Raw genomic sequence first — 25,167 nt, 5'->3', positions numbered from 1 at the left:
CATTAGTTTGTAATTGAAAAAAAAGATAAAAACCACGTGGAAAATGTGACAGTGAAAAAATTAAGACACATCAGCGGCTGACACACTTTGTCTTTAATTGGATTAATAAAATAAATTTAGGGACCCAATTTGATGCAAAAATTTTACAAAGACCAGGGTTGATTCCCTTAACAATTTCAGGGGCCAATTGAGCATTTAAGCCTTTAAAAATTTATCTAAATGTATTAAATGAAAGAAATGTAAGATCAAGTTTTGATCAGGTTGTACAACTCTATGTTTTGATGATAACAAGTTTATATTTGTGTATGAACAATTATGGTACTCTAACGTTTGTCTTAAGTGTTTTGACAAACAGGTTCTGATTCTGATACCAGAAGATATATTCATCAGAAGTTGAAGATCCAAGAGTGACCATCAAGATGCTTCTAAGCTCACTATGTTCTGAATGAACGGTAGAAAATACTTCAGAAGTTCTGAATGGATGTCCAAGAATCAAGTGCTGAAGATCTGAAGTTCTGGAAGAACGATAAGATTCTGAAGACCCAAAGAAAGATGGTTCTAACTCTGAAGACCAGAAGTTCTGAATGAATGATCCAGAAGATGAAGACTTGAAGTTCTGAAGACCCAAGCTTCCTCGTGATTCTGATCAAGTGGCTTCACAAGTTCCAACATGAAGCATTTCAAACGATCAGAAGTCAATGCTTAAAGGCGAATGTCACCATCAAGAAGTACAAGAGCAGTGTACTATTATGAGAAGCCTACCTAACGAGGTTCAGCCACAACAGGTTTTGGAAGTTCCAGAATTGCTCTCCAACGGATAGAATCCTTCAACGGATACATCATTCTTGCCTTGGAGTATAAAAGGCTGAAGAGAGAAGAAAGAAGCTAAGAAACATTGTGCAAATTCAAGTGAAAACATTCAAACCGAAACCTTAGCAATATTTCTTCATTGTTCTTATTTTGTTTACTATCTGCTTGATTAGAAGCAACCTCTTGTAAACACAAACCTTTATCAAACTGTTGTTTGAGTTTCCTTAAGGGACCGAGTAGGTCAGATCCTTGAGAAGACTAAGACTTGTGTGTCTTAGTGTTGCTAGTTCATAGATTTGTTAGTCACTGAGCAAGGTGTGCTAGTGTAGTTGTAACAATTTTTGATTAGTGGATTGCCTTCATTCTAAGAAGGAAGAAATCACCTTGACGGGTGGATTGGATTAGCTTGAGGGATTTATCAAGTGAACCAGGATAAAAATACTTGTGTGTTTTTCTCATCTCTTATCTCTTAGCACTTGTGTTGTTAGAAACCGAAAAGATTTACTTAAAATCTTAAGGGGGAAGTTTTTATACTGAAAACCCTATTTAAACCCCCCTTTCTAGTGTTTTTCATACCTTCAAGAAATAGGTGTTACACCCAATACAAGTTTCAAGAAAAGCAACCAAACTTGGAGGATCATCCTCCACCCAAATAACATCAAGGGAAGAAAAAATCAATTTTGAAACAAAATCAGTCGCCTTATTGTCGGTATGTTTAACAAAAGATAAATAAACATAATCAAAGCTAAGACACGATAATCACTAATAATTGAACCAAAGTACGGCGCGTTCATAGATGACTTTTTCCAAGCATCAAACAAATTCCGACAATTCGTCTCGAAAATCACACACCTGAAACTGGGGTCAGCAGCTAGACCAAGAGCCCGAGATTGTTCACTCCCAACCTCAACTTTTCCAAGAATGTGTTTTCATGCCCTCTAACAAAGGCCTCTTAGGAAATTAGTAATGTACTCTTGCATAAATGAATTAATATCAAAAAATTCCAAAAGTTTTTACTGTCTTGTTTGTTAATCACTAATAATTGAACCAAAGTACGACGCGTTCATAGATGACTTTTTCCAAGCATCAAACAAATTCCGACAATTCATCTTGAAAATCACACAAACTAGGGTCAACAGCTATCCCAAGAGCCCGAGAATGTTCACTCCCAACCTCAACTTTTCCAAGAATGTGTTTTCATGCCCTCTAACAAACGCCTCTTAGGAAATTAGTAATGTACTCTTGCATAAATGAATTAATATCATAAAATTCCAAAAGTTTTTACTGTCTTGTTTGTTAGTTTCTCTTGCTTATGCGAATTGGCTTGGTAGGGTTTAGAACACTACCAAATTAAAACATAGGTTGAAGACACTTTTTTTCATCTTTTTTAGTACAAAGAGTAATATGAAAAGTTATATCAAATTCAGGGATTACTAGTGGTAAAACAAAAAACAATTCTTTTTTTTGGTTACATGGGAAAATACCAAAAACAATTCTTGGACTAAGAAATGTTTTTAAGTTTTAGAAATATTTTACGTACCTTACTAATTGAAACAATAGGATTATTACTGTTCAGACTTCAGATACCCTCTTGGGATTTCTTTCTCCAATACGACCCCTGGATATTTTATTTTGACCTATATATCAGATATCATATGACTTAGAAAGTTCATATATGCTTCTGATTGTCAACTATATTTCAACAATATCAGATATCAGATGACTAGGCAAGTTTATGCATCTGAATGTCAACTTCAACAACTTGCACATACCTAGAATAATTCATTTCTGTTATATATGTCTTTCGTTTGCCCCACTATTTAATGTCTAGAATCTAATAGCAATTTGCAGTATATATCATGGATATCAGGATATGGCAATAATTTAATTTGGCCCACAAATAATTTGACCTGTCCTTCTAACTTTCTTGTCGGTTGTAAATGTGATGGATGAAGTAGTGAGAGAAGTAGTATTAGCAACTAAACAGGGACACAAAATTCCTAAAGATATGCTGAAAAATTAATTCCTCTTAGAGCAATTTGCATAAAATCTAAAACATGTTGGCTCAAAAATGAGATTCGTAGCTTGTGATGACAAGGGTGGCTTATAGGGTAAGTTCATCCTAGGTCTTGCAACCTCCAAGAGTAAAAATGACTCATAAATAGTGGGTATTGGCGAGGTGTTTATTAAAAAAATCAAAAAGAGAGATTATAATTTAGCCTTCACCTCTGTTCTAGGAATGAACATTGAAGAGAGGCATAGTACCTAGAGGTAGAGGGATTGTGCCAAGAGAGAGTGAGAATGAGAGAGAGTGCTGAATTTCAAGTGTTATTTCATCAAATGAGCCAAAAGTCCCTTACCATTGATAACTACCTCCTATTTATAGAGCTTGGGTACTACCTATTGGGCCAATTGGGCCTCCAAGATCAGGGCCCATCTGAAGGCCAGGGCCCCGCCTCAAGGGCGGGATATACGCTGGGCGTTGCCCCTCTAGGGGCTCGCCCAGTCCACTAGTCCACAAGACACCGAGCTCGAGGTACGAGAGCTAAGGGTGTCTTTTAAATGCTGTCACATGTCTTATTGTACACCGGAATCTACACTGCCAACATGGCTTGAAAAAAGAGAAGTTAACTATATCGCCAACATGGCGTGAGCAAAAGGAAACTAGCATTTTCAGTTACCCAGTCCACCGACTTGACGAGCAAACCAAGCTGGCAAGTCCACAAGTCCGCAAGCGGCGAGAACGACTACTTTGTATTGGTGATAAGTTGGAGCAGGTGTATGATCGCTCGCCGGCGGGAAAGGTGGCAGGCATGGGTCATGTGCCGATCATTCAATCATTGACTGGTGGTGACCCCGGCGAGCGACTGAACTTCGTTGTTGGTGTCAATCGTCAGGCGATGGCGTTTGATCCTTATAGTGGCGAGGCTTTTCGCGCTTTCCCTTATTTTAAAACCCTTTCAAATTTCTATCTGCCTCACGTGGCTGCCCCACGTGATGTGTTGGTTACATCAATTTCCCTCTTTCTCCGGAACCGTCACTTCACCTTTCATAACCGTCCCATCGTGCGCAGTAACTCCCCTTTGCACGCGACCCACCTCCCCAAAACCATCATGACTTCCAACCTCCCACACGCGTCCCACACGCGTCACCCTTCCAGCTTCTCCCCTTCTCCTATAAAAACCCTTCTTCCCCACTGTCATCCCTTTCCGAGACCCCTCTTCACTTCCCTAATCGCTTACCAAACTCCTTCTGCCCACTTCCGCTCCGGAGCCGTCGCTTATCACCCTTTCCGCTACCCACTCTTCACATCCTACTCCGGTGAGTCCCACTGTCTTTATCTTTACATCGCACACATACTGATCTTTTCTTTTCTTTCACCTCACTGTCTTCTAAAAATGGCTTCAAACCCTACCTCCCCTAATCACTCTTCTTCCTCCTCCGAAAGCGACCCTGACTCCACCGCTGCCGGCGGCCTCCGTTTAGAGGTTCCGGAGATCCCAGCTCACCGATTAAAAACCTACGCCACCCTGCCCCTTCCAGTCCAAGTAGCCCCCAAACACGAGGCTATAGATCAACCTTCCATCTTCCAAGATAGCGATCCCATTGTGCAATTCGTGAACTCCCTGGGTGGCTTGTCCAATGATGATGAGTTTAACGCCAAACTCAGGATCTGGGTTTGCAGTCCCGGGGATCGCCCCTGGCTTCACAAGCCAGACGGCGACGTAAAGAGATCCCATTTTTTCTTTGCGTACGAATACATGTTTAGCGAGCTTGGAATCAGGCTTCCTTTCTCGCCCTTTGTCCAAACCGTCCTCCGCGACATCAACGTGGCTCCCTGTCAACTCCACCCTAACGCCTGGGCCTTCATTCGATGTTTTGAAATCCTAAGCGCCGCTGTCGGCATCGCCCCGTCCCCCACCAGTTTCTTCTACCTTTACGACGTCGACCCCAAGTCCATCAAAAACAAAGGATGGATTTCCTTGAAGGCCCGAGCCGGCCGGAAGTGTTTGCATCCCCACAAAAGTAACGCGAAGTCCTCCTTCGCACGAAAGTACTTCCGTGTGGCAGTTCATCCCGCCTACCCAGAGGCATTCACCCTCAGAGACGGGACCGCCCTCTTTCCTCTTTACTGGACAGAGAAGCCCAACGGGATCACCGATCCTTCAGAGGATTCCTTGTCCGCCAACGATAAAGCCTTTCTTAATCTCCTTGCCCCACTTCCCATCCTTGACTGCACAACAGTCCTTGAGGGCGCTGACCTCTCAAGAACTCCCAAATACTTAGGTTGCCCATAGCTCACTTTTATTATTGACATTTCCTTTCTCGACTCCTACGTTATCACTGATCGTTTTTTTTTTATTGTTACAGAAGATATGAATTTCACGAACGCCGAGCTCCTGAAGGCCCGCGAGAGGAGAATGGCTCGCTTCTCCCCAAAATTCAACACTGAGGGCGACGCGAAAAAACGGGGCGGTGCTGAAAACCAAGCCGAGAGCACCAAAGCTCCCAAGAGGAGAAGATTGACCAAAGCCTCCTCCGACGCCGGCACATCCAAACCTGGCGCTCAGCCCACCACTGCTGCTGCTGCGCCTAAAGGCAAAAATGGCGCTGAAGCCTCTGTCGCCGCAGCTACCGAGCCAACCGCCGTACCAGCTTCTTCTCCCGCTTCCGCCGGTGCGACCGCTGCTTTTGCCGCTGAGTCCTCTATTGGCGCCACAGCCGCCTCCGCCGGCGTTAACGCCACAAAAGCTGCTGCGTCTTCCGACACTCCTATTGGAGATAAGGAAAAAGAAAATGAAACCCCAAAGTCTCCCCCTCGCCAAGATGCGCCTCCTAGCCCGCCCTCAACACATGATGCGGGCCCCATGCCTTCCCCGCCTCATCAAGGGGAAAAATCCTGTCCTGGCGCTGCCACTACCTCTGAAGCAGCTCAAATTGAACAAGCCCCTGCTCCTGAGGTCGGTCCTTCAAGCTATTATAATATGCTCCCCAACGCCATTGAACCCTCAGAATTCTTACTTGCTGGTCTCAACCGTGACGTTATAGAAAAAGAAGTTTTGAGTCAGGGCCTGAATGTCACCAAGGAGGAGACTCTTGCTTGCTTCCTACGCGCTGGGTGCATCTTTGCTCACACGTTTGAGAAGTTCAATGCCGCCAACGTTGAAGCTGAGCGGTTGAAGGCCGAAAGTGCTAAGCATCAAGAAGCCGCCGCTGCTTGGGAAAAGCGTTTCGACAAACTGGCGACGCAGGCAGGAAAAGACAAAGTCTATGCCGACAAGATGATTGGCACGGCGGGGATTAAAATCGGCGAGCTGGAGGATCAGCTGGCGCTGATGAAGGAAGAAGCAGATGAGCTTGATGCAAGCCTTCAAGCTTGCAAGAAGGAAAAAGAGCAAGCTGAGAAGGACTTGATCGCCCGAGGCGAGGCGCTGATTGCTAAGGAGTCAGAGCTTGCCATACTGTGCGCTGAGCTGGAGTTCGTGAAAAAGGCGTTGGCGGAGCAAGAGAAAAAGTCTGCGGAGTCCTTGGCCTTGGCGAAATCTGACATGGAGGCAGTGATGCAGGCTACGTCCGAGGAGATCAAGAAAGCGACCGAAACTCATGCCGAGGCCCTCGCCACGAAAGATGCCGAGATTGCTTCCCAACTAGCAAAGATCAAAAGTCTAGAGGACGAGCTGGCGACGGAGAAGGCCAAAGCCATTGAGGCGAGGGAACAAGCCGCTGACATCGCCCTTGACAACCGCGAGCGCGGTTTCTACCTCGCCAAAGATCAGGCCCAACATTTGTACCCGAACTTTGACTTTAGCGCTATGGGAGTAATGAAAGAGATAACCGCCGCAGGACTGGTTGGTCCCGACGATCCTCCCCTGATTGACCAAAACCTCTGGACAGCAACTGAAGAAGAAGAGGAAGAAGAAGAACAGGAGAAAGAAAATAATGAATAATGTAATTTTTAACATTACTTTTATCTTTTACTGTCACCTTGTAGTGCATTTTTCCGCCATTCGTCTATGTTTAAGCAACCCTTCGCCATAGCTTTTTATATCGCCGTTGGACATTTTGTAAGTCATATTGGAATGCTTTCGCCGTACACTACTCGCCTTCCCTCCTATTCATTCGCCGACCTTATATCTTGCGCTATTTTTCACGCGTCATATGATTGAATTACGCCTAACGATTTCGTGCGTTAATTTTAACTAGGACTTGTTGCTTGGTATTCCACCACCAAGACTTTAGACGTTTTTTCCCTAATAGGAAGAAACGGCCTCCATTCTCGAGGACTTCGCCCGGGGCTTTGCCCGCTCGGGGCTTACAATGCTTGGATCCCAATGGCCATTTGGGGGTCCCAAGACTTTTGCCTAGTTAACGGCGCTCGTCGTATTCTGGCGAGACTTACCCAGCACATCGTTTACGGGACCGGCGATCACGTCAGACTTTCCGGAGGGTGATTCCCAGGCGTCAAAGGCCATTTGTGGAATCGCCACAACCTTCAGGGTTCCAGCAAGCCCCTTTGGGGATCAAGCTTGTCCCACTTAGTGATCGCCGTAATTCTTTATGTCGATCGGCAATTCCGATCGTCAGGGAATCCCTGGAATTTTTTGGACACGAATTTCGTGAATTTTCGTCTTATTTTATTGATTTGTCGTTGCAGTACATTGGACAATTTGAGAACACTTCAGAAAATATTAAAGATATCTGGCTCCGGCGATTCCGACTTGTTCACTTTCTCGCCTGCAATCAACTATAAAAGTAGCGCAAGCTCAAACCATTGAACGATCGAGGTAACCGCCTCCCATCAAGCTCTTCTAAGTGATAGGCCCCATTACCAAGAACTTTAACAATGCGGTAGGGCCCTTCCCAGTTGGGAGTAAGCTTGTTCCCCGGGGCTCCCGATCGCCACTTGAGGACCAGGTCGCCAACCTGCATATCTCGGACGCGAACCCTGCTGTTGAACTTTGCCGCCACGCGCTGCTTCATCGCTGTTTCCCGAATGTGCGCCTCGTCGCGCGTTTCCGACAAAAGGTCCAGCTCCACCGCCATGTTGGCCTGATTTTCCTCTTCAAAACCTGGTCGAGTCCGCCATGTAAAGTTGTCAATCTCCACCGGCAACATGGCATCTACCCCGTAGGTCATTCTAAAGGGGGTTTCCCTTGTAGTAGATTGCTCGGTGGTGTTGTACGACCACAGCACCGCCGGAAGTTCATCCAACCAAGCTCCCTTAGCCTCCGCGAGCCGTCGTCTTAGTCCTCGTAGGATTACCCTGTTTGCAGATTCCACCTGCCCGTTCGTCTGCGGATGCTCAACAGAGGCGAACCTCATCTGTATGCCCATTTCTTTGCAGAACTCCCTTGTTTGACTGCTTGAAAACTGGGTCCCATTGTCAGATACGATCGCCCTTGGGATCCCGAACCTGCAAACAATACGCTTCCAGTAGAAATTGACTATCTTTGCAGAAGTAATCTTGGCCAAGGGTTCAGCCTCAATCCACTTAGTGAAGTAGTCCACCGCCACCAATATAAACTTCATTCGTGGGTTCGATCCCCACAGACGGCGCCAAATGTTCTAGGAATGAACATTGAAGAGAGGCATAGTACCTAGAGGTAGAGGGATTGTGCCAAGAGAGAGTGAGAATGAGAGAGAGTGCTGAATTTCAAGTGTTATTTCATCAAATGAGCCAAAAGTCCCTTACAATTGATAACTACCTCCTATTTATAGAGCTTGGGTACTACCTATTGGGCCAATTGGGCCTCCAAGATCAGGGCCCATCTGAAGGCCAGGGCCCCGCCTCAAGGGCGGGATATACGTTGGGCGTTGCCCCTCTAGGGGCTCGCCCAGTCCAACCTCAAAACCACTACACAAAATTAATCCGAGCCAAACCACCTCCTCGTCAGACAATCCCTTTCTCATAACCACCGAACCAACCGCTACCATAATTAGCCTTTATGGCCAAGTCTATAACAACATTGTGGTGTCTCAAAGTCGTCGGTGTGCCCTTTTCTTGAATCACACCTCCAACCACCATGCACAACTATCGCCAATGACCTTCTTCAACCCCCAAAAGCTTTGGTCTGTCAATGCCACACCTTACTCCAAAGGTTGGTTCGCCTCATCCAACCTTAAGATGACGAGCTACAACGTGGCGACACCACCAAACCGCACCTTCATCGCACAAGATTCAACTTCATGCTTCATGTCCTCGATCTCGTTCACTATACCACCACAGAGCCACCACTTGGCCATCGTTCTTTACCCGTCTAGAGAGTCGCAAAAAGATATAGGAGGTTGAGACGAAGATGATGAGTGAAGATATCGCTGACTAGGACTCGATTTACTTTGAACCCTCAATCTCTCTGAAATCGAAATCAAAACATCGCATGAGGGTAGTGGTGGAGATGCAAGCGGTGGAAAAACTAGTGGTGGTGTGGAGTTTGAGGACCTGTTGAGGGTTCTGGTGGAAGAGAGGTGAGAATGGAAGAGAGGAGGCAAGGGGTGGGGCTCAGGACATCACCACCGTTTGGAACCCTGCAACTACTATTGTGGTGGTTGGCCGGAGTTGGTGCGGTTTGCTGGTGAAGTTGTCGAAGAAGGTTGAAGGAGACATGATGAGATGCGCTAAAGGGGCTTTAGTAAAAATATAAAGTAAAATTGTAATAAATTATAAATATAAAATTATCAATCTTACAAGTAATCAATAACACTACTTGACCATAATATTCAATCAAACGACTCTAAAGAGTGTTGTACTGGTGTGATTTTGCTTGCTAGAGATAATATATAGAATATTAAATTTTAGTTGTAATACATTAATTAAACTGGAGAATAAAGATTGGCGCTTATAAAAAAAAATAAAAATGGTTTACACTCATTCCATTCACACTAATAGAGAGTTAGGAATACAACAAGACATAAGAGGCCGTATTCGGGTGATAGGATAGGAAGAGAACATGATATAATAAGAGAAAGAAATAGGATAGGAAGAGAACAAGATATAATAAGAGAAAGAGTTTGATATATTCAAATAAGTTTGAATATATCAAACTCTAATCTGAATAACAAGACCCATATGGTCTTTTAAAAAAAAAGGAAAATTATCTCTTTACACCTAATTTCCACCCAGACATAGAGAGATGAAGAGATATAAAAGAGAAAAGAAAGTAGAGAAGTATAATGTTTAATGTGGTAGAAAAACAAAATAGAAAGAAGAAGTGTGTGAAAATGAGATAAAATATAAATATATAAATATATAAAAATAAAAATAAAAAATGAAAAAGAAAGAACAATGACCTGTGTAGAAAATTCTCCGCGTAAATGGATGAAATGGAATGAGAGCACATGGACATTTAATTTTGGAAAATAATCACTGCACATCTCATTCAATTATATAGGAATAGAAAAGAGAGTATTGAGAGTCTCAGAGATATGATAGATATAATGTGATAAAAAAAATATATGAAAAGAAAATGTGTGAAATGAGATTGAGAGAGTGAGTGTGAATGCATATCTAAGTGTTTATTTTGGGCTTATAAATAGAACAGCTCCTTTTGCCTCTCCTATATATACATCTGCTAGCTCATCATCTCTTTATCTTTTCCTTCCCCTTATTCTATCTGCTTTGTTTGGCTTCAAATTTTATCCGACCCTTCCTTTTTTGTCTCTGACTCTCTCTCTAGTCTTAAGGGAATACTCATCCACATAGTACTAGTTTTCTTTGTTGGTTGACAATATCATCTAAGCTTATTTGGTATAACAACTCTATAAACATACATATATATGGATACCAAGAAAAAACAAGCAGGGGATTCTTCTTCATCAACCATGAATTTTGATCATCTTTTTGGTCCCAAGGACTCCTCCACTACTTCATCTTCCTCCGCCAGCCTCTTTGGCTCCATGTTTTCGCCACCACCACCTGTATGTATATATCACCTTCTCAAATTTCTATTGTTACTCACAATATGCATGTTTGAATCAACTTCTTCATCATAGTCACAACTAACTATGAAACTTAAAAAGCTGCTTAATTTTGTTTATCTTTCAGCACAGTCATTGTTTATTTTGTTGAATATGTGTTACACTTCGAGTTGTATTTAAAAGTGCCGGCCCAAAATATTGGGATAGGTGGGGAGGGTGCTTGGACCAAAAATTACTTTAAGACACTCATAACTTGTACATGGTTTTGAAACCAAATAACATGTAAATGGTCAATTGTATACTGCCTATGTCGGACTTCTCTTTGCAACACTTTCATCTCTTACTCATATTTTCTAGTTCTACTTTTGTATGTATATTGTATAAACATATTACATATATATACTCAAGCTTTTACTCTTTTTCAACTTGTAATAAAGGTTGGGAGAAGAGAATCAAGAACACAAGTAGTGGGAGGCAGAAACTTCAGTGCACCAGGTTCGATCAGAATCTCCTCTGCATAATGATATTAATTATTTGGATTACATGGAACTAATGCATCTATACAACTACCTCTTTAATTCAGAATATATCTAAAATCTTGTCTACAAACTGGGAGCATATGTATATGTGGCTTTAAATGATCACTTAGAATTAATGTCTGGATTTATAATTTTGGTAATTAATGAAACTCTTTTGGATTGGTTTCAGGAACTCACAGCAGCAATACTAATAAAGGTGAAAGCAACAGTCGCATAATCTGCAAGAATTATCAGAATGAGATGGTGGAGGCTCAGCCTAGCTACTTCAGCTCTTCTATCTACTATGGTGGTCAAGAAAATTATTCCCCCAGGACCACCCAACCCCACCAGCATGTTGTGAGTGCCATTAATCCTCATCCTTTTTTATATATGGTCCTTAATTGTTTAGCACAAGAAAAGTAGTGTCACTTCATATACATAAACTAATGTTTCTTTTGGGTATACTATATGATAATGATTTGTGCATTGATATTACGCCAATGACTGCACTGCAAAAACCGCCACCAATTACTAAATGTCCGCCAAGCAGCACTGGTATTATAATACATGTATCACAGTGATGTATGCTTGACAAAGAAAGAATGGTCCTAGAATATCTATTGAAATCATTGTTCAAAACATGATTTCAATATAGGCTAGTATTCTAATATTATGTTTTTGTTTGTATTTTCTTATCAATAATGATATATACACACTTCATTTTTAAACACTCAATTTTCACATTTTTTTATTTCTATCTCTCTCTTCTTATCATTTATCACATCTCATATTTTCTCTCTCTTACTTTTTCTTTTCTTCATATCTCTCTCCTCATTCCACCTCTCTCCACCTCTGTATGAAACATTATTCTTTTCTTATTTGGGGCTTGTATTGGCCATTATAGGATTTTTTTTTTGGTCAAAGCCATTATAGGATTAAAGGTTGTGTTTGTATTTCAATTTGGACTTGTATTTGGGTCCTCTATGTTTAAGTTTGGACTTTTATATTAGGCCTATATAGAGTTAGGATTGGGTTTAGGGATTGTTTGTCAGTCCAATAGAATTTGGACTTATATAGGATCCATTAGTGAGTCTTAACTTGGTTTGGGCTAACATGGGCCTAACCCATGAGCACTTGCACAACCTTCTGGTCTATATTAGGAGTCTTCCTTTGTATTTTAAAGAACTTTGGTTCATTTTGAATGCATAAGGCATTTTAGTGAGGAGTGTGTCTTTTCCAAGTTCTTTCCTTAGAAAAACTCCTTTCAAGATTATCAAGGATCCTTCCTTGTGCCTCTTCTTCACCATATGACTTACCATTCCCCTCCTCCTATGGCTGATTGTGGCATCACCATCATCATCTTCTAGCTTTCACAATTTCGACCTTGTTCTACTTGTTCATGAGGATGCAAGGTGCTAGCTCCAACACTAGCTTCAAAATTCATGGAGTTTGAGCATGGATCCACATCACACAATCTCGTGTCTTGTAGTGTGTGTGTGTATATATTTTTTTTTGTGTGTGTGTGTAAAAGTGTTAAAGAATAACTTTATGTGTATCTTTTGCCACTCAATTTTCTTATATATTACTTTTACCATCTAGCCCAAAAATGTTCTACATGTTTGGGAGCGTGTTGAGCTAGATGTGAATGTGGTATGGCCCAATTTACTGAAGGCCCAATTAGACTCAGAAGTTAGAACCCTCAGTCAATTTACCAACAAAAAGAATAGAACACCAAATCTTGTACACCTTTGTTGTCCCTTTTAAAATATCCAGTGTCTTTTTTTTTTTGACATCGGAAAGATAATTGCACCCGCCAGGAATCGATCCCTTGACCTCCCCCTACCCAACTCATATGTCCCCCAACTCCTACCACTTGAGTTATCCTACGGGAACATATCCACTGTGTTTGACAACAACAAAAAATCTATTGGGACTAGGGATGTCAAAATTACCCACGCCCGTGGATACCCGCGGATAAAAACCCGCTATGGGTAAAATTACCCGCACCCACGGGTACCTACGAATTTATTTAATGGATATTTTCATTATCCATTTATTAATGGAGCGGGTACGGATATTGATGTATCCATACCCATGGATACCCACCTAATATATAAAATACTTTTTATATATATACATAGATGTATATTAAGTCTAATATTTAATGAATTTGTGTTTGAGTTATAGTTCTCCTTCAAGTAAACTTATATAATGGTAACAAGAAGCCATTAGACCAAAAAAAAGGTAGAAAAGAAGTATTTTCCTTTACACATTGATTGATTGTAAAGTCCAATCTTAAATTTTATTTTTAATATAATTTTATTTTGAATAAATATATGTGAATCCATTTATGTTCATGGGTGTTGGGTGCCCATGGATATCCACGGATATCTTAAAATCCGATTAAAACCCACTTAATGTATATCCATGTGAGTATGGAGCGGGTATGGGTATAAATTCTTACATGCGGAGTGGGTGGTGGGTATATACTATCCATGCCCACCCGTACCCATTGACATCCCTAATTGGGACTCTTAGCCCCTGTTTGGTTCAAAGGAGGGGAGGGGAGGGATTTTAATGGAGGGGAGGGATTTTAATACTTATTACGTTTGGTTCATAGGAGGGGAGGGGAGGAAAAATATCTTCTTTTTTTGGTTCATGAGGGTGGGGAAGAGATTTTATGATTAAAATTACTTTTATACCTTTTTATATATTTACTTGAATTTAACAATAAATATAACATCTTTCTTCATCAACAATTATTCTGCATAATTTAAGCCTTCACCACAACTTCACAAACCATAATTTTTCAGACCGGGCACAGCAACAAAAAGGAGAAGGAAAATTTACCATTCAGTTCAACATACAACTTTGACTTCATAATCATGGGAAAATATATAATTTAAGAAACCACAAGTAGTAAATTGTAATACTCTGATAATTTTTCACCTCTAATTGCAGTTCAAGAAAGATAAGGAAGATGGTGATCCCAATGGTAATGACTCAAGCAGCGCTTCAAGAGGGAACTGGTGGGAAGGTACGTATAGTAGCTAAAGGAATTAAAAAAAAAATCAACTAATTAAGTTATAAATATCAGTAAACATAATTTACTCACTGTTTAATTAGTGCATCAATAATATTATTTTCGATTTATGCAGGTTCCCTTTATTATTGACATCACCACACCATATGTTAAAAAAAAACTCAGCATCCCACGGACAGGTATCTATTCCTCCCCATCATCCCATGTAATTAAAAGCATATATATATTCATAATTGATTCATTATTAATTAATGTAGCTCAGCTCATAAACATGGATTTGTTGACATTACTTTTGCAGGACGAAAAGCTCATGCTGCTTCTTTGGAAATAAATAAGTTAAGGTAAAATATGTATCCTGCGAGTGTAGTACATGGAGTCAACCAGCCAGTCATACCGCAACAGTTGCATGGAGCCAAAACTTTTTGTGCTTTGTATAATTTATGAAAACTTTTATATTTGGATAACCAGCCTTTAAGTTTAAGACTTTTGTTTTATATCAATGATATCAATGATGTGATCCTCTTCTAGTATGGAGTTTGGGCGAAGCATCCCTCCTGTAGTTTAGGTTATTGCTATGACTAGTGATAATAATACTTCTTGCTTTCTTTTGAGTGTGCTCATGTCTGTGTATTCTTATGTAACTAATGCTCGTAAATGACTTTTCTTTATTAATTAATCATCTTTTCAAAAGTGATCCACCAATATCTAAGCTATAGGTATACTCGGTCACATTATATAAATAAAGACTTAATTCACAAAGCTAGAATGTGACCAACCTATTGAGGAAATTGAACTCGATTGTTTACCAGGTGGGTGCATAAGCCCCTGAGACGCCGAGCTTTAAAAGGGGAAGTCTGTCTCTAAGTTGAACTCGTGTCCCCGAGGGTTAGCTCAAATGGTAAGAGCTAGGGGACATAAGAGTTGTGGAGGGGAAGGTCCAGGGTTCGAATCCTGGAAGGGAAAATTGAAGGAATTTTCTAACTTACTAACAACTAACCACTAACATTTGCCTATCAAAAAAAAAGTTGGACTCGTCATCTCGGCCGCTTATCCATAACCTACTGTTGATATTCTTGAAAAATGACAAGCACATTGAAAGGAGGCAATAGAATATCGCATGACTAAATTCACTTTTCCTACGTGAAGAGCATAAGAATTATCCTAAAACCAAACAAATGACTAAATTGCATAAAAACACATCAAGTTTTTAATGTGAAATATCCCCTTATTGTGAGAGCTGCAATACATGACCTAGTCAAGAAAAGTCTTACTGTCAAAGTAATGAGTACAACAACATCTCCAACCAAAAAATGATTCCACAACCAACTCCTGCTCACTAATCATAATGAAGATATATCATTCATGTTCAGACTCATCATCAACTTGTTGATATTCTAACCAAAGCTCTCCCTATTTTCTAAATTTGCTTCTAAGATGTGAATCCATCCATAATGAGGTAGTTAAATTTGTTAGGTAGCGTGGTGTTAGTTATCTGTTTATTAATTAGTTAATCTGTTAGGTAGCTAGTTGTTAGTCATCAATTTGTTATTTATGGCTTCATCTCTGCTAACTCACCCTAATATTTTGGTTACCAAACAAAATGAAGAACACACTTAAAAGAATAAGTAGCAGATAAAGAAAACCATGAACTCTAACAGCATAATCTTAATCTGAATACAATCTTCTAATTGATACATTTGGTCTTATGAATTGGACCATTACAGATTTCAGTAAGAGAATGTAATAACCTCAATGAACTATGAATTCCTATTTCAACTAACAGATATTTTTTCTTCTTTTCAACTAACAATAGATACTAGTTGTAAATGATACAATGAAAGGGAGCCATACATGCTAACAAAAGTTTCTGCAGGTTAATAAACTTCTTTCCTATACAACCATCATTTTGTCTTGCTCCTCATGTCATGCGATTCCTTCTGACATTCTGGCTGTTCTGCTTTATTGCAATTTGGGTTTGTACCATAAACTTCAGTTGCATTGCTAAACATCTTTGTTGCTTTGGTCTCTCCTCCAAGATAATTTGGCAATGCTCTTCGCACGCCAAAGCCACGACGTTGAGGTTTGATGATGTTGTTATTGTTGATGTTGAGGAAAGGAGTTCTCTCTCTATCTCCCCTTGCCGGACTAATTAGAGGCACAGGTGATAATGCTTTGTGCGGAGTGCCTGAGACAGACACTGCCATTGAACGCGAAAGCTTCTGCTGAGAAACCACATTAACTGTCGGTGGCACCAATGGAAACCTATCTGAATGTTTTGTCAAGTCATCCACATATAGCAAATCATCTATACGAGCTACAATGTTAAATGCCATGCTCTCCAGAACTCTTGAATAGCCCTCTAGGATGGCTTTTCCAACATCCTGAATGTTTAAAAGAAAGATTACAATTAAGATAATGTGATTAAAAGATTACAATGATGCAAGTAAAATTATTCGTAGACATTCGTATTATGCAGACACTTGACAGTGTCAAATAACCACTTAACCCAAAAGCTTAAGCTGTTGGGTAAGGGCAACTTTAATGGTTTTATATTATATTCTAACAGACAGATATCCAGAGTGAGAAAGAGAAAAGAGAGAAGTAAAGGATGTGATATACAATGGATGTGATAGAAAGAGAGAAAAATTGCAATTAAAAAGAAAGAGAAGGGAAATGGAACCTTGTTGCACTGGATTTTGCTGGTATCCAAGGTAGTTTGAGTTAATCCCGGGAATCGCTGCTCAATGAAAGTAGAATATTTTCAGCTCTTTCTGCCAGCAACTCTCTCTTGTCTCCATCAGCCATGAAGTCCTTGACAATTTCCCATGATGACTTTGTAGTTGAACGGCTAGGATTCGGTGGGGGTCTAGAGTGACCTCTTCGACGCCATACATGAATTGAAGCTTCAACACGGTTAGCAATCTCTAGTGCAACATGCTCAGAGGAGAGGTCTAAGCAATCAAGCAGGCATTCCGAAGAGAATTGCTCTGATGTGATGTAACGGTAAATGAAATCCCCTAAGCAAGTTCTTCCATTCTGAAAGTTCAGATAATGTATCATGTATCTTGAATGAACTCTTTGTGAAATACCCAGATATAAATTTGAAAACAATGTCATATAAGACTGTATAAAGTGTGGTTGGAAACTTGGCAGGACTAGAAAAAGAGGTTATGAGAGATTTTTAGCATGTTTGGAGTTTGGACTAGTTTCTATTCCCTCAAAATCAATTCTGACACACGGAAGCTTCTCCCCCTAATTAATTTTGGTTTTAGAATCTGTTGTGGAAGAATTTTCAAACATGCACTTAACCACGGAACTAAATTTGCATGGAACTAATAGAATACTTTTTGCTTCTTGAGTTAATGATGAAGCAAAGTTAAGAGTCTATGAGTGTTTCCTTACTAAATTTGTAGTGAATTTGATCAATCACATTTACTTTTCAGCCTAGTTGTATTAATCAGACAAAGATATCAAATTCTGTTAATGTTGGAAATCGGACCTTAGGAAGGGCTTCTAGATATGACTCAGGAACTTCCATTTCAGCTAAAGCATTGCCATTGATACTCATGGCTGCTTTGAGTATTTGGCTTGCACATTCTCTTGTGTGATTCAACTGCTTTCTTGAGTTGTCACTGAGACCAGCAGGGGGAACTTGAGGCACGGGGAGCCACCATTTCTCTTCTTCTCGCTGAATTCTTTTGCGAAAAGAAGCTGATCCATCTGCATCTTGGGATACAATTCCTTGGTCAACATACCAAAACTCCTTAGCTTTGTAACTATCTAAAATGTCCTGTGATAATGTACACGAAAGCCTCAGAATCAGAATTTTTTATCATTTACTTACCAACAACCAGTTACTAGTATACCATGAAAGAATGGGATCCAATACTTACAAGAAGCATGTTATCAAGTTTTTGCAGAGCTGGTAGATTGATAAAAAGATCTGACCTTGGCCTGCAAGTCATTACCTGCAGAACACACCATGTTATTGTATTTTCGTAAATCTTTCTACAATTGATTCTAAAGTTAAAATCAATTCTGAGAAGAAGTTTCTGGTGTCAGAATTGATTCTGAGATACAAACATACAAATAGAAACATCACAATTCTAATACCACTGTTGATTGGAATTTGGAATCAGTGTAAAGAGGGAAGGGCCTAGGGATAATCATTTGGTTAAAAGATAAATGAAGTCACAGATGAGAACTCAATCCTCCAGCTTACTTCCATCTGGGAATGTTTGCCAAGAAGGCATCAACTCAACAATGTGATCACTAACACAAACCAGCCACTCCATCTCTCGCCGCCACATTGCTTTCTTTTCACAAGGGAGGGGTTCTAGTCTCCATAATTGTCCAAATACAGTAGCTACACATTGCATTAACAATCCAAATTGAATCAATTATTACAACAACATTAAAATTCAATCTAGAACAAAATACTTGAAGCATTTGCCAATGCAAAAAGTGTAACATTTTCTCAAACACAGCATGAGCATATATCAATGTTACGAAGAAACCGTACCACACAGATTAGTAATAGCATTTGAAATGGCCAAAGCAGTGCAAACTCCTTTTCCAGATCCTGACATGTCTTCACCAAGCAACAATTTTGCAAACCTTTCCTTCATCATACCAACCCCTGATCCAATAATTTTCCCAGTAATTAAAAAACAGCCAAATAGAAACATTATTAACTAAACTGACTAAAAGGGGTCAATATTCAAAAAATAAAATAGTAGCACCAAAATTCAAAACCTACTGGAGCATGTTTGAAAATCTTTTGCCAAGCTTCAGTGCTTTGTAAATCATGTGTGGTATTGCCTTCTCTGATCTTTGGTTTTGAGTCTCTTGATTGCCTTATGAAATGGATCTCCTACCAATAATAGTGCTGGTAGTAAAATTCCTTTTCATCAACTTATGATTTAAAATTAACCCAATTGGACCGTTAAACTAAGAGATATGTTAATAAGTTCCTCTTTGGAGTTATCTACTCTAGAGTTGGAATGATTGAACAGTGTATTCCACGATTTGAAACTTAAGTATGATCGCAATGTATTCCCCCCATTTATAGTGAGGGTTTAGTAGATAATTCTGTTACATATCAAAAGTTTAGGGATGATACCTGAGCTACCTGAAAAAAAGGGAACTAAAGGTGGAATACTGGAGTGCAATAGTATATCTGCATTCAGTTAAGTATGTAGTAAAGGGGATTGTCTTCCTCATCATTCATTTTTTCATTCTTTGTATAACGTGATCAGAGTGGTTGTTTTCATCATTTGTTGGTTGTTTTTCCTTACCATTTTTTTTTCTCTCCAGAACAAACAACTCTGCTAGACAAAGATTTACTTCGTGTTGTAGTTAAAAATAGTTAGTCCTATATATATTTATGCTATTTATGGTTTCACAATCTAAGAGTAACGGGCTTCTTACATTTCCACTCCTATAAACACTCCTTTGGTTTTGGAGATTTGTGGTTTTCTTTATTTGATTTCTTTTAATTTGGAGTGATATCTAAGTGTGATTTTTTATTCTGTTGTTTCACCAGATTGCTATGTTTATTGAACTTTGAGGCCGCAGATAGGAGGTTGCAGCAGGGAATATTATCCAATTAATGTTTCTCCTTCCTGGACAACTTGGTTAGGATTATATGTTAGCTTTCAATTTGCCCCACCATGTATTACTTGATTGGTATCACTTCCTGATATGTTGAACGTAGGTGCTGCTGCTGTCAAATAATCAAGATGGGAGGTACTTGAGTAATATAGGCAGGAAGAAGGTGGATCCATATGAGATCAGTGACTCATGGAGTTGGGCCTATAGTGGATAACCTATACGCACAAAGGGTTTGTTGGGAAACTTAAATTTTTCTGAATTCTTTTGTAACTCATATATATGTTCTCTCCTTTTGTGATTCTCTATGTTTTGTAAAATGTAAAATCGCTCTTATTAAATTATAGAATTAAAAATCATAAAATGTATAATCGCTCGTCCGTGCATCGTACGGAAACAGGCTACTATCCTAGTTTAGCTTATGCTTTGGATTGTGGGCCAATTCAAACATGCTACTAGTTGTAGTTTCGACTTTGTGTAATGTGGATGACATGCCTAAGGATGTTATTGTTAGGTATATGCTAAATTAGCCATGTGATTCTGGACTCATTTATCTCATTTTAGAGTTTGTTTTAATCCTAGACTACTCACCTTTGCTTGTTACCTAGATTCTAGGTTCCTATAGCTTGCTACTGTTGTTGTCCAACAATGTTGGATAAGCATTTAGTTAGAATGGATGTCAATCAAAGATCTCAATGATGAATGCCTTATAAGTGACTTAATATTTTTAGAATGTGAAGCAATTGTTTACCTAATGTGGTTGTTAATATCTGATCAGGAAAAAATTGTTAATATCTGATCAGGGAAAAAATTTTAGAATGTGAAGCAATTTCCTCACTAATAGCATGTCTTTGATTTCCTTGTTAGGAATGCCCTCACCTGTGTGGGTGGAGGAAGTTTCCTTAGCAGTTGCTCCATTGGTGGATTATGATGTAAGCGCTTCTTTACCGGTCGGCTATTATTCGGGGACGTAGAAATAATTTTTTGAGCCTTAGGTTTTAAATTTAAAAACCGAAAAATTGTGGAAAATAGGAGATTGTGCTTAAAATTTAGTTAAATAGTTATTTTAAAGCTTATGAAGTGGAAAGTAAAATAAAATATCCCCACATGAGCTGGAAAATTCATGTTTAGAGTTTATGAGAGAGAAATGTGAGTTAGTTGGCTTATTTCAAATTTGAAAGAAAATCTTTGTAAATCTTTTAAAAAAATTGAAGAAGATATAATCTTTTAAATAGAGATTTGAAGCTAATGATAATCATTATTTATGTAGATAAAAACTATTTTTATTTAGTTTGGGAATTTCTGTTTTTTTTTTTAGGATATTGGAAAAGTAAAAAGCGACTAAGAAGCTAAACTATCCCTACACAAAAACAAGATTACACAACTAGGCGGATCCCCAAGCTCCGTGAAGCCACACCACAATTGAGCCCCTCACCCGCTAAGCAATCAGGTGTCGCATTAGCCTCCCTCGGAATATGACGGACGCGTACCACCCATCCTCGGCAAAGCAGAAGATGAAGCTCTTGTAACTCGCTAGCACACGCGTGAAAGTTGTGATTCCCATCCCGAACCTCAGCCTCCACCCGAGATGGAATCAACAAGAGACGTTGTTCAAACAGAACCGACACCGCAGTGTATAAAGAAGAGATGGCCTCCCTGACCTCCTGGTTTGTTACTGGTGCCAGCATACCCCTGACACAATCCATAGAGAGGTGAGGCACACTACCAGGGTCATAAGGCTGCTAGTCAACCATATCCTCTCCTGCAAACAACGTCTCATAATATGACTGAGCCATGAGGTGCAAAGCTTCCTCATCATAACACCAAGAACTGTCACTCTGCTGAAGCTTGTGAATCTTGTTCTATTTTCGACGAATGATCGTTTGAGTATGGAAGCAGGCGGTGTTCCTATCCCCCAAACTTGACCCAGTTTTGAGGAAGTTTTACTTAAGAATACTTTTCTACACCCAAAAGCATACATAATACATCAAATTTTGAGTTACGAATAAAAAGTTATGGCTCTCCAAAGTTTGCATCAAAATCCTTATAACAATTTTCTATATCTCACTACTTGCGGCAATTTAAGTGCCTATGGTGCATCTACCATTCATTATGTGAAAAAATGAGGAAATTTCGAGGGTAGTTTGGTCTTTCTCATTTAGATGGCTCTAACTTTCCAATTTTTTGCCTGAATTGGAGGGAAAAGCTTTTGAAGCAGGACCCACAAAAAGTTTTCTTTTCTTTTCTTCCTACGGTGATACCAAACACTAGAAAACATAATATTCTCACTCTTTTCTTTCCTTCACTTTCTTTTCCTCTAAGATTTTTTTATTAAACAAATGATGAAAGAAGTATGAAAACAAAATTTCACGTAAAAATTCCACGCACAACTATATCAACTAGTTTGTTTTTTTTTTTTTTCTTTCGATAGCAAAAGGATAGTTATACCTCCAAAGTTTGCAGCAAAATACTTACAATAATTTTTTGTATCTCACTAGCGGCGTGCATCTACTATTCATTATGTGGAAAAAATGAGGAAATTTTGAAGGTAGTTTAGTCGTTTTTTTTTCATGAAAATAGCTTTAACTTTCTAATTTTTTTGCATGAATGGGAGGGAAAAGTTTTTAATGTGGGGCCCACAAAAAGTTTTCTTTATTCTTTTGAAACAAACAAAACCTATATGATAAAAGAAGTATGGAAATAAAATTCCACCCACAACTATATCAAGTAGCACTCACAGAGAACATGCAAGAATGAAAATAATAAGAATATATGGGTCTTTTAATTTAATTAACAAAAAGGTATAGTATTTAATTAATTTTCAAAATAACTTTGTATAAATAGCATGTCTCTAATTACCGCTCTAATTAGAAGTTCTGATAAGCAAGCAAGCCTTAAGCCTTATTAGCAGCAACACATTTCATTTTCGTTCAAACACCGAGTCATGTCTCTGCGCCGAGCTACGTTTCTCTCCTCCCATTTTCGTCGCCGCATCCATGGTTCTTCTTCCTCTTCTACTGAGAAGCCCGCTTCTCCCAAGCGTCCACTGTGGAAGGAATTATTATTTTCAATCTTACCTAGCTCGGCCTTGTATCTGGCCAAAGATTACTATGATGGTTAGGGTTCTCTTCTCTTTTTCTTCTCTCTTTTTATGCTTGCATTCGGGTATTGTAAGTAAGGGTTTTTTGTTTTTGGGTTGCAGATTTGTCTGCAGACGAATTGGAAGCTATGACTCAGAAATTTAGAGATTCTGTCAAGTACATACCATACCGGATGAAGGAGCTACCTGTGCAGAGGTGAGTGAGTAAATTTGTAGGTTTTTGTTGAAAATGAAATGACTCATTGATTGTGGTCCTCCGCAGAGATTTAAATGGATTGTCTACTCAACTACAATGGCGGGTATGATCACATTCTGTTTGTAGTCCTAAATTGCTTGATTAGTCAGTTGCTTGCATTACATTTATTCTAAAAAACATCCATTTGCTATATTGCCAGTTCCTGCCAAAGTTTTGGAAGTGTGCATCAATGTGAAGAGAATTGATGAAAGTAATCAAACAAAAATTTGGGTATATTACTATTTTAATTCACATTTTCATTTTTCTCATTCTATCTGCTTCATTAATCATTAACATTATTCATTCTATAGGATTTCATTCTAACAAAGCCGATTCCCGAATCACCACCTCTACCCTTTCAATTGGCATTAGTTCCGGTTTCAAGACTTGCTGACTACATTCAGTCAGCAAAACGTCGCGACGAATTCTTCACAAGACCCGGGATTGACGATCTCTTGTTGTGCTTCTCAACCTTCTACGAAAGCATGGATGAAGTTGATTCGGTAAATCTAATATGCCGTACCGTGACATTAAAATACTTTATCAATTTTTTTCTTACTTTTTTACTTTTGCAGATGAGGTATCTTGATGAAAATATCAAATGTCTGTGGTCAAATCTGAAAAAGGCCAAAAAGCCTTTTTTTTTGTTATGTGGACCTGAGGTGCAGAATTGCCTACACGGTGAAAGTTATCTTTTAATCAAGAAAAGGAACCTAGAAGATAATGAGGAAAATGCACTCACTTTTACTTCGATGGACGTTCTTGCATGTAAGTTTCTATATGCATATCCAAGTTTATACAATATGAAAACCACAATGTAATTGAAATCATTATAAAGTTAATACGGTTGTATTGATTTTAATGGTAATTAATTTACACTACTGCATGTTTTGTTTCTTAATTTAGGAGATGGTTAAAGGACTGAATTGAAATTTATTTACATTTTACGCAGATGTTGCGATCACGTGTCCAGGCTCTGTAAGACTAGTGCTGCGCTCCTACAACGGGGTACTTATCCCTAGCTTTTCCCCTGTTTTCTCTCTCCACAACTAAATGAGAGAAATTGGTACATTCCTTTCTTTTTCTCTCAACAAGTGTTCCTTATTAAATGGTGATATGAATCTGTGATAGCTATTGTTTTGCTCGAGAAGGTTTAGTTTTCTTAGGACGTTGGGTCTGTAAATAAGCTGTTCAAATGAGGAGCTTGACCTTATAGGGGTTTTAAATCTCCTAGCAGTCAAGCAATGCAGAAGTAAACTTCAGGTTAAATTATTAAAAAGTCAAAACACTAATAGGTTTATTGCAAATTTTGGTTTTTGATAGATCAATCCCGATGGCCTAGATTGATCTATGCATTCAACCCTAAATTAGATCAGGCTTGATTGTTGTTACTGTATTGTCTTAACTCTTAATCTGTCTCAAGCAACAGTTTGGACTGTAAAATAGATGGTGAGTCCTTTAACCTGAACTTCTGTTGATAAGTTTTGTAGAAAGTTGTCATATTCTTCAATCACAATATGTAGAAAGCAATATAGAAGCTAGTATACAGGTAATATTCTATTCAATTCTATCAAAAAAGTTGACTACTGATGCCTTTGCAGATGTTCTGTCAGATGCTTCTTCAACCTTGTATAAAAGAAGGCTTGAACAGGTCACCTGCTCGTGATTCAAGTTTCCAACAATCAGAAGACTTGCAGAGAGGAAATATTTCCTGTTCTCTAATAGAAGCTTTAGTTTTCTTTTGCCCTCTTTTATTGATATTGTTTTCCTTAAAATTCCATGCACATGGAGTTGAGTAGAACACTAGTAATGTAAGGATCATTTGAACATGAGGCTAGATTTTAAAAGGTAAACTACTTTGCCACTCAGATGCTTGAGTATCATTGCAATTGTACATGCATTAGAGAGAAATATTGAACTTGCCTTATGTGGTTCT

General features: G+C 39.2%; 2 protein-coding genes and 1 pseudogene across 3 annotated transcripts; 2 read left to right on the top strand and 1 right to left on the bottom strand.

The window, feature by feature from the left end:
* Positions 1–10,359: 10,359 nt before the first annotated feature.
* Positions 10,360–14,904, top strand: LOC130733662 (uncharacterized). Its single transcript, XM_057585887.1, has 6 exons — positions 10,360–10,725; positions 11,163–11,220; positions 11,434–11,600; positions 14,205–14,280; positions 14,402–14,465; positions 14,585–14,904. The coding sequence occupies exons 1-5, from the start codon at positions 10,585–10,587 to the stop codon at positions 14,416–14,418; spliced, it is 459 nt and encodes a 152-aa protein (XP_057441870.1). The 5' UTR covers positions 10,360–10,584; the 3' UTR covers positions 14,419–14,465; positions 14,585–14,904.
* A 1,237-nt stretch (positions 14,905–16,141) lies between these two features.
* LOC130731606 (rop guanine nucleotide exchange factor 5-like) lies at positions 16,142–18,917 on the bottom strand (annotated as a pseudogene).
* Positions 18,918–22,783: 3,866 nt separating this feature from the next.
* LOC130733660 (uncharacterized) lies at positions 22,784–25,151 on the top strand. 2 transcript variants are annotated; one of them, XM_057585886.1, is made up of 8 exons: positions 22,784–23,012; positions 23,099–23,192; positions 23,259–23,295; positions 23,392–23,462; positions 23,543–23,734; positions 23,807–23,999; positions 24,184–24,297; positions 24,833–25,151. In XM_057585886.1, exons 3-7 carry the CDS (start codon positions 23,289–23,291, stop codon positions 24,282–24,284), a joined length of 564 nt encoding a protein of 187 aa, XP_057441869.1. In that variant the 5' UTR covers positions 22,784–23,012; positions 23,099–23,192; positions 23,259–23,288; the 3' UTR covers positions 24,285–24,297; positions 24,833–25,151. The 2 variants fall into 2 exon arrangements, with proteins under 2 accessions (XP_057441869.1, XP_057441867.1); XM_057585884.1 differs by having other exon boundaries at positions 23,099–23,295.
* The last annotated feature ends 16 nt before the right edge of the window (positions 25,152–25,167 follow it).

The sequence above is a fragment of the Lotus japonicus genome, chromosome 1, assembly GCF_012489685.1.
Source record: "Lotus japonicus ecotype B-129 chromosome 1, LjGifu_v1.2".
NCBI classification, from domain to species: Eukaryota; Viridiplantae; Streptophyta; class Magnoliopsida; order Fabales; family Fabaceae; genus Lotus; species Lotus japonicus.
This window is presented reverse-complemented; position numbering and strand designations above follow the sequence as displayed.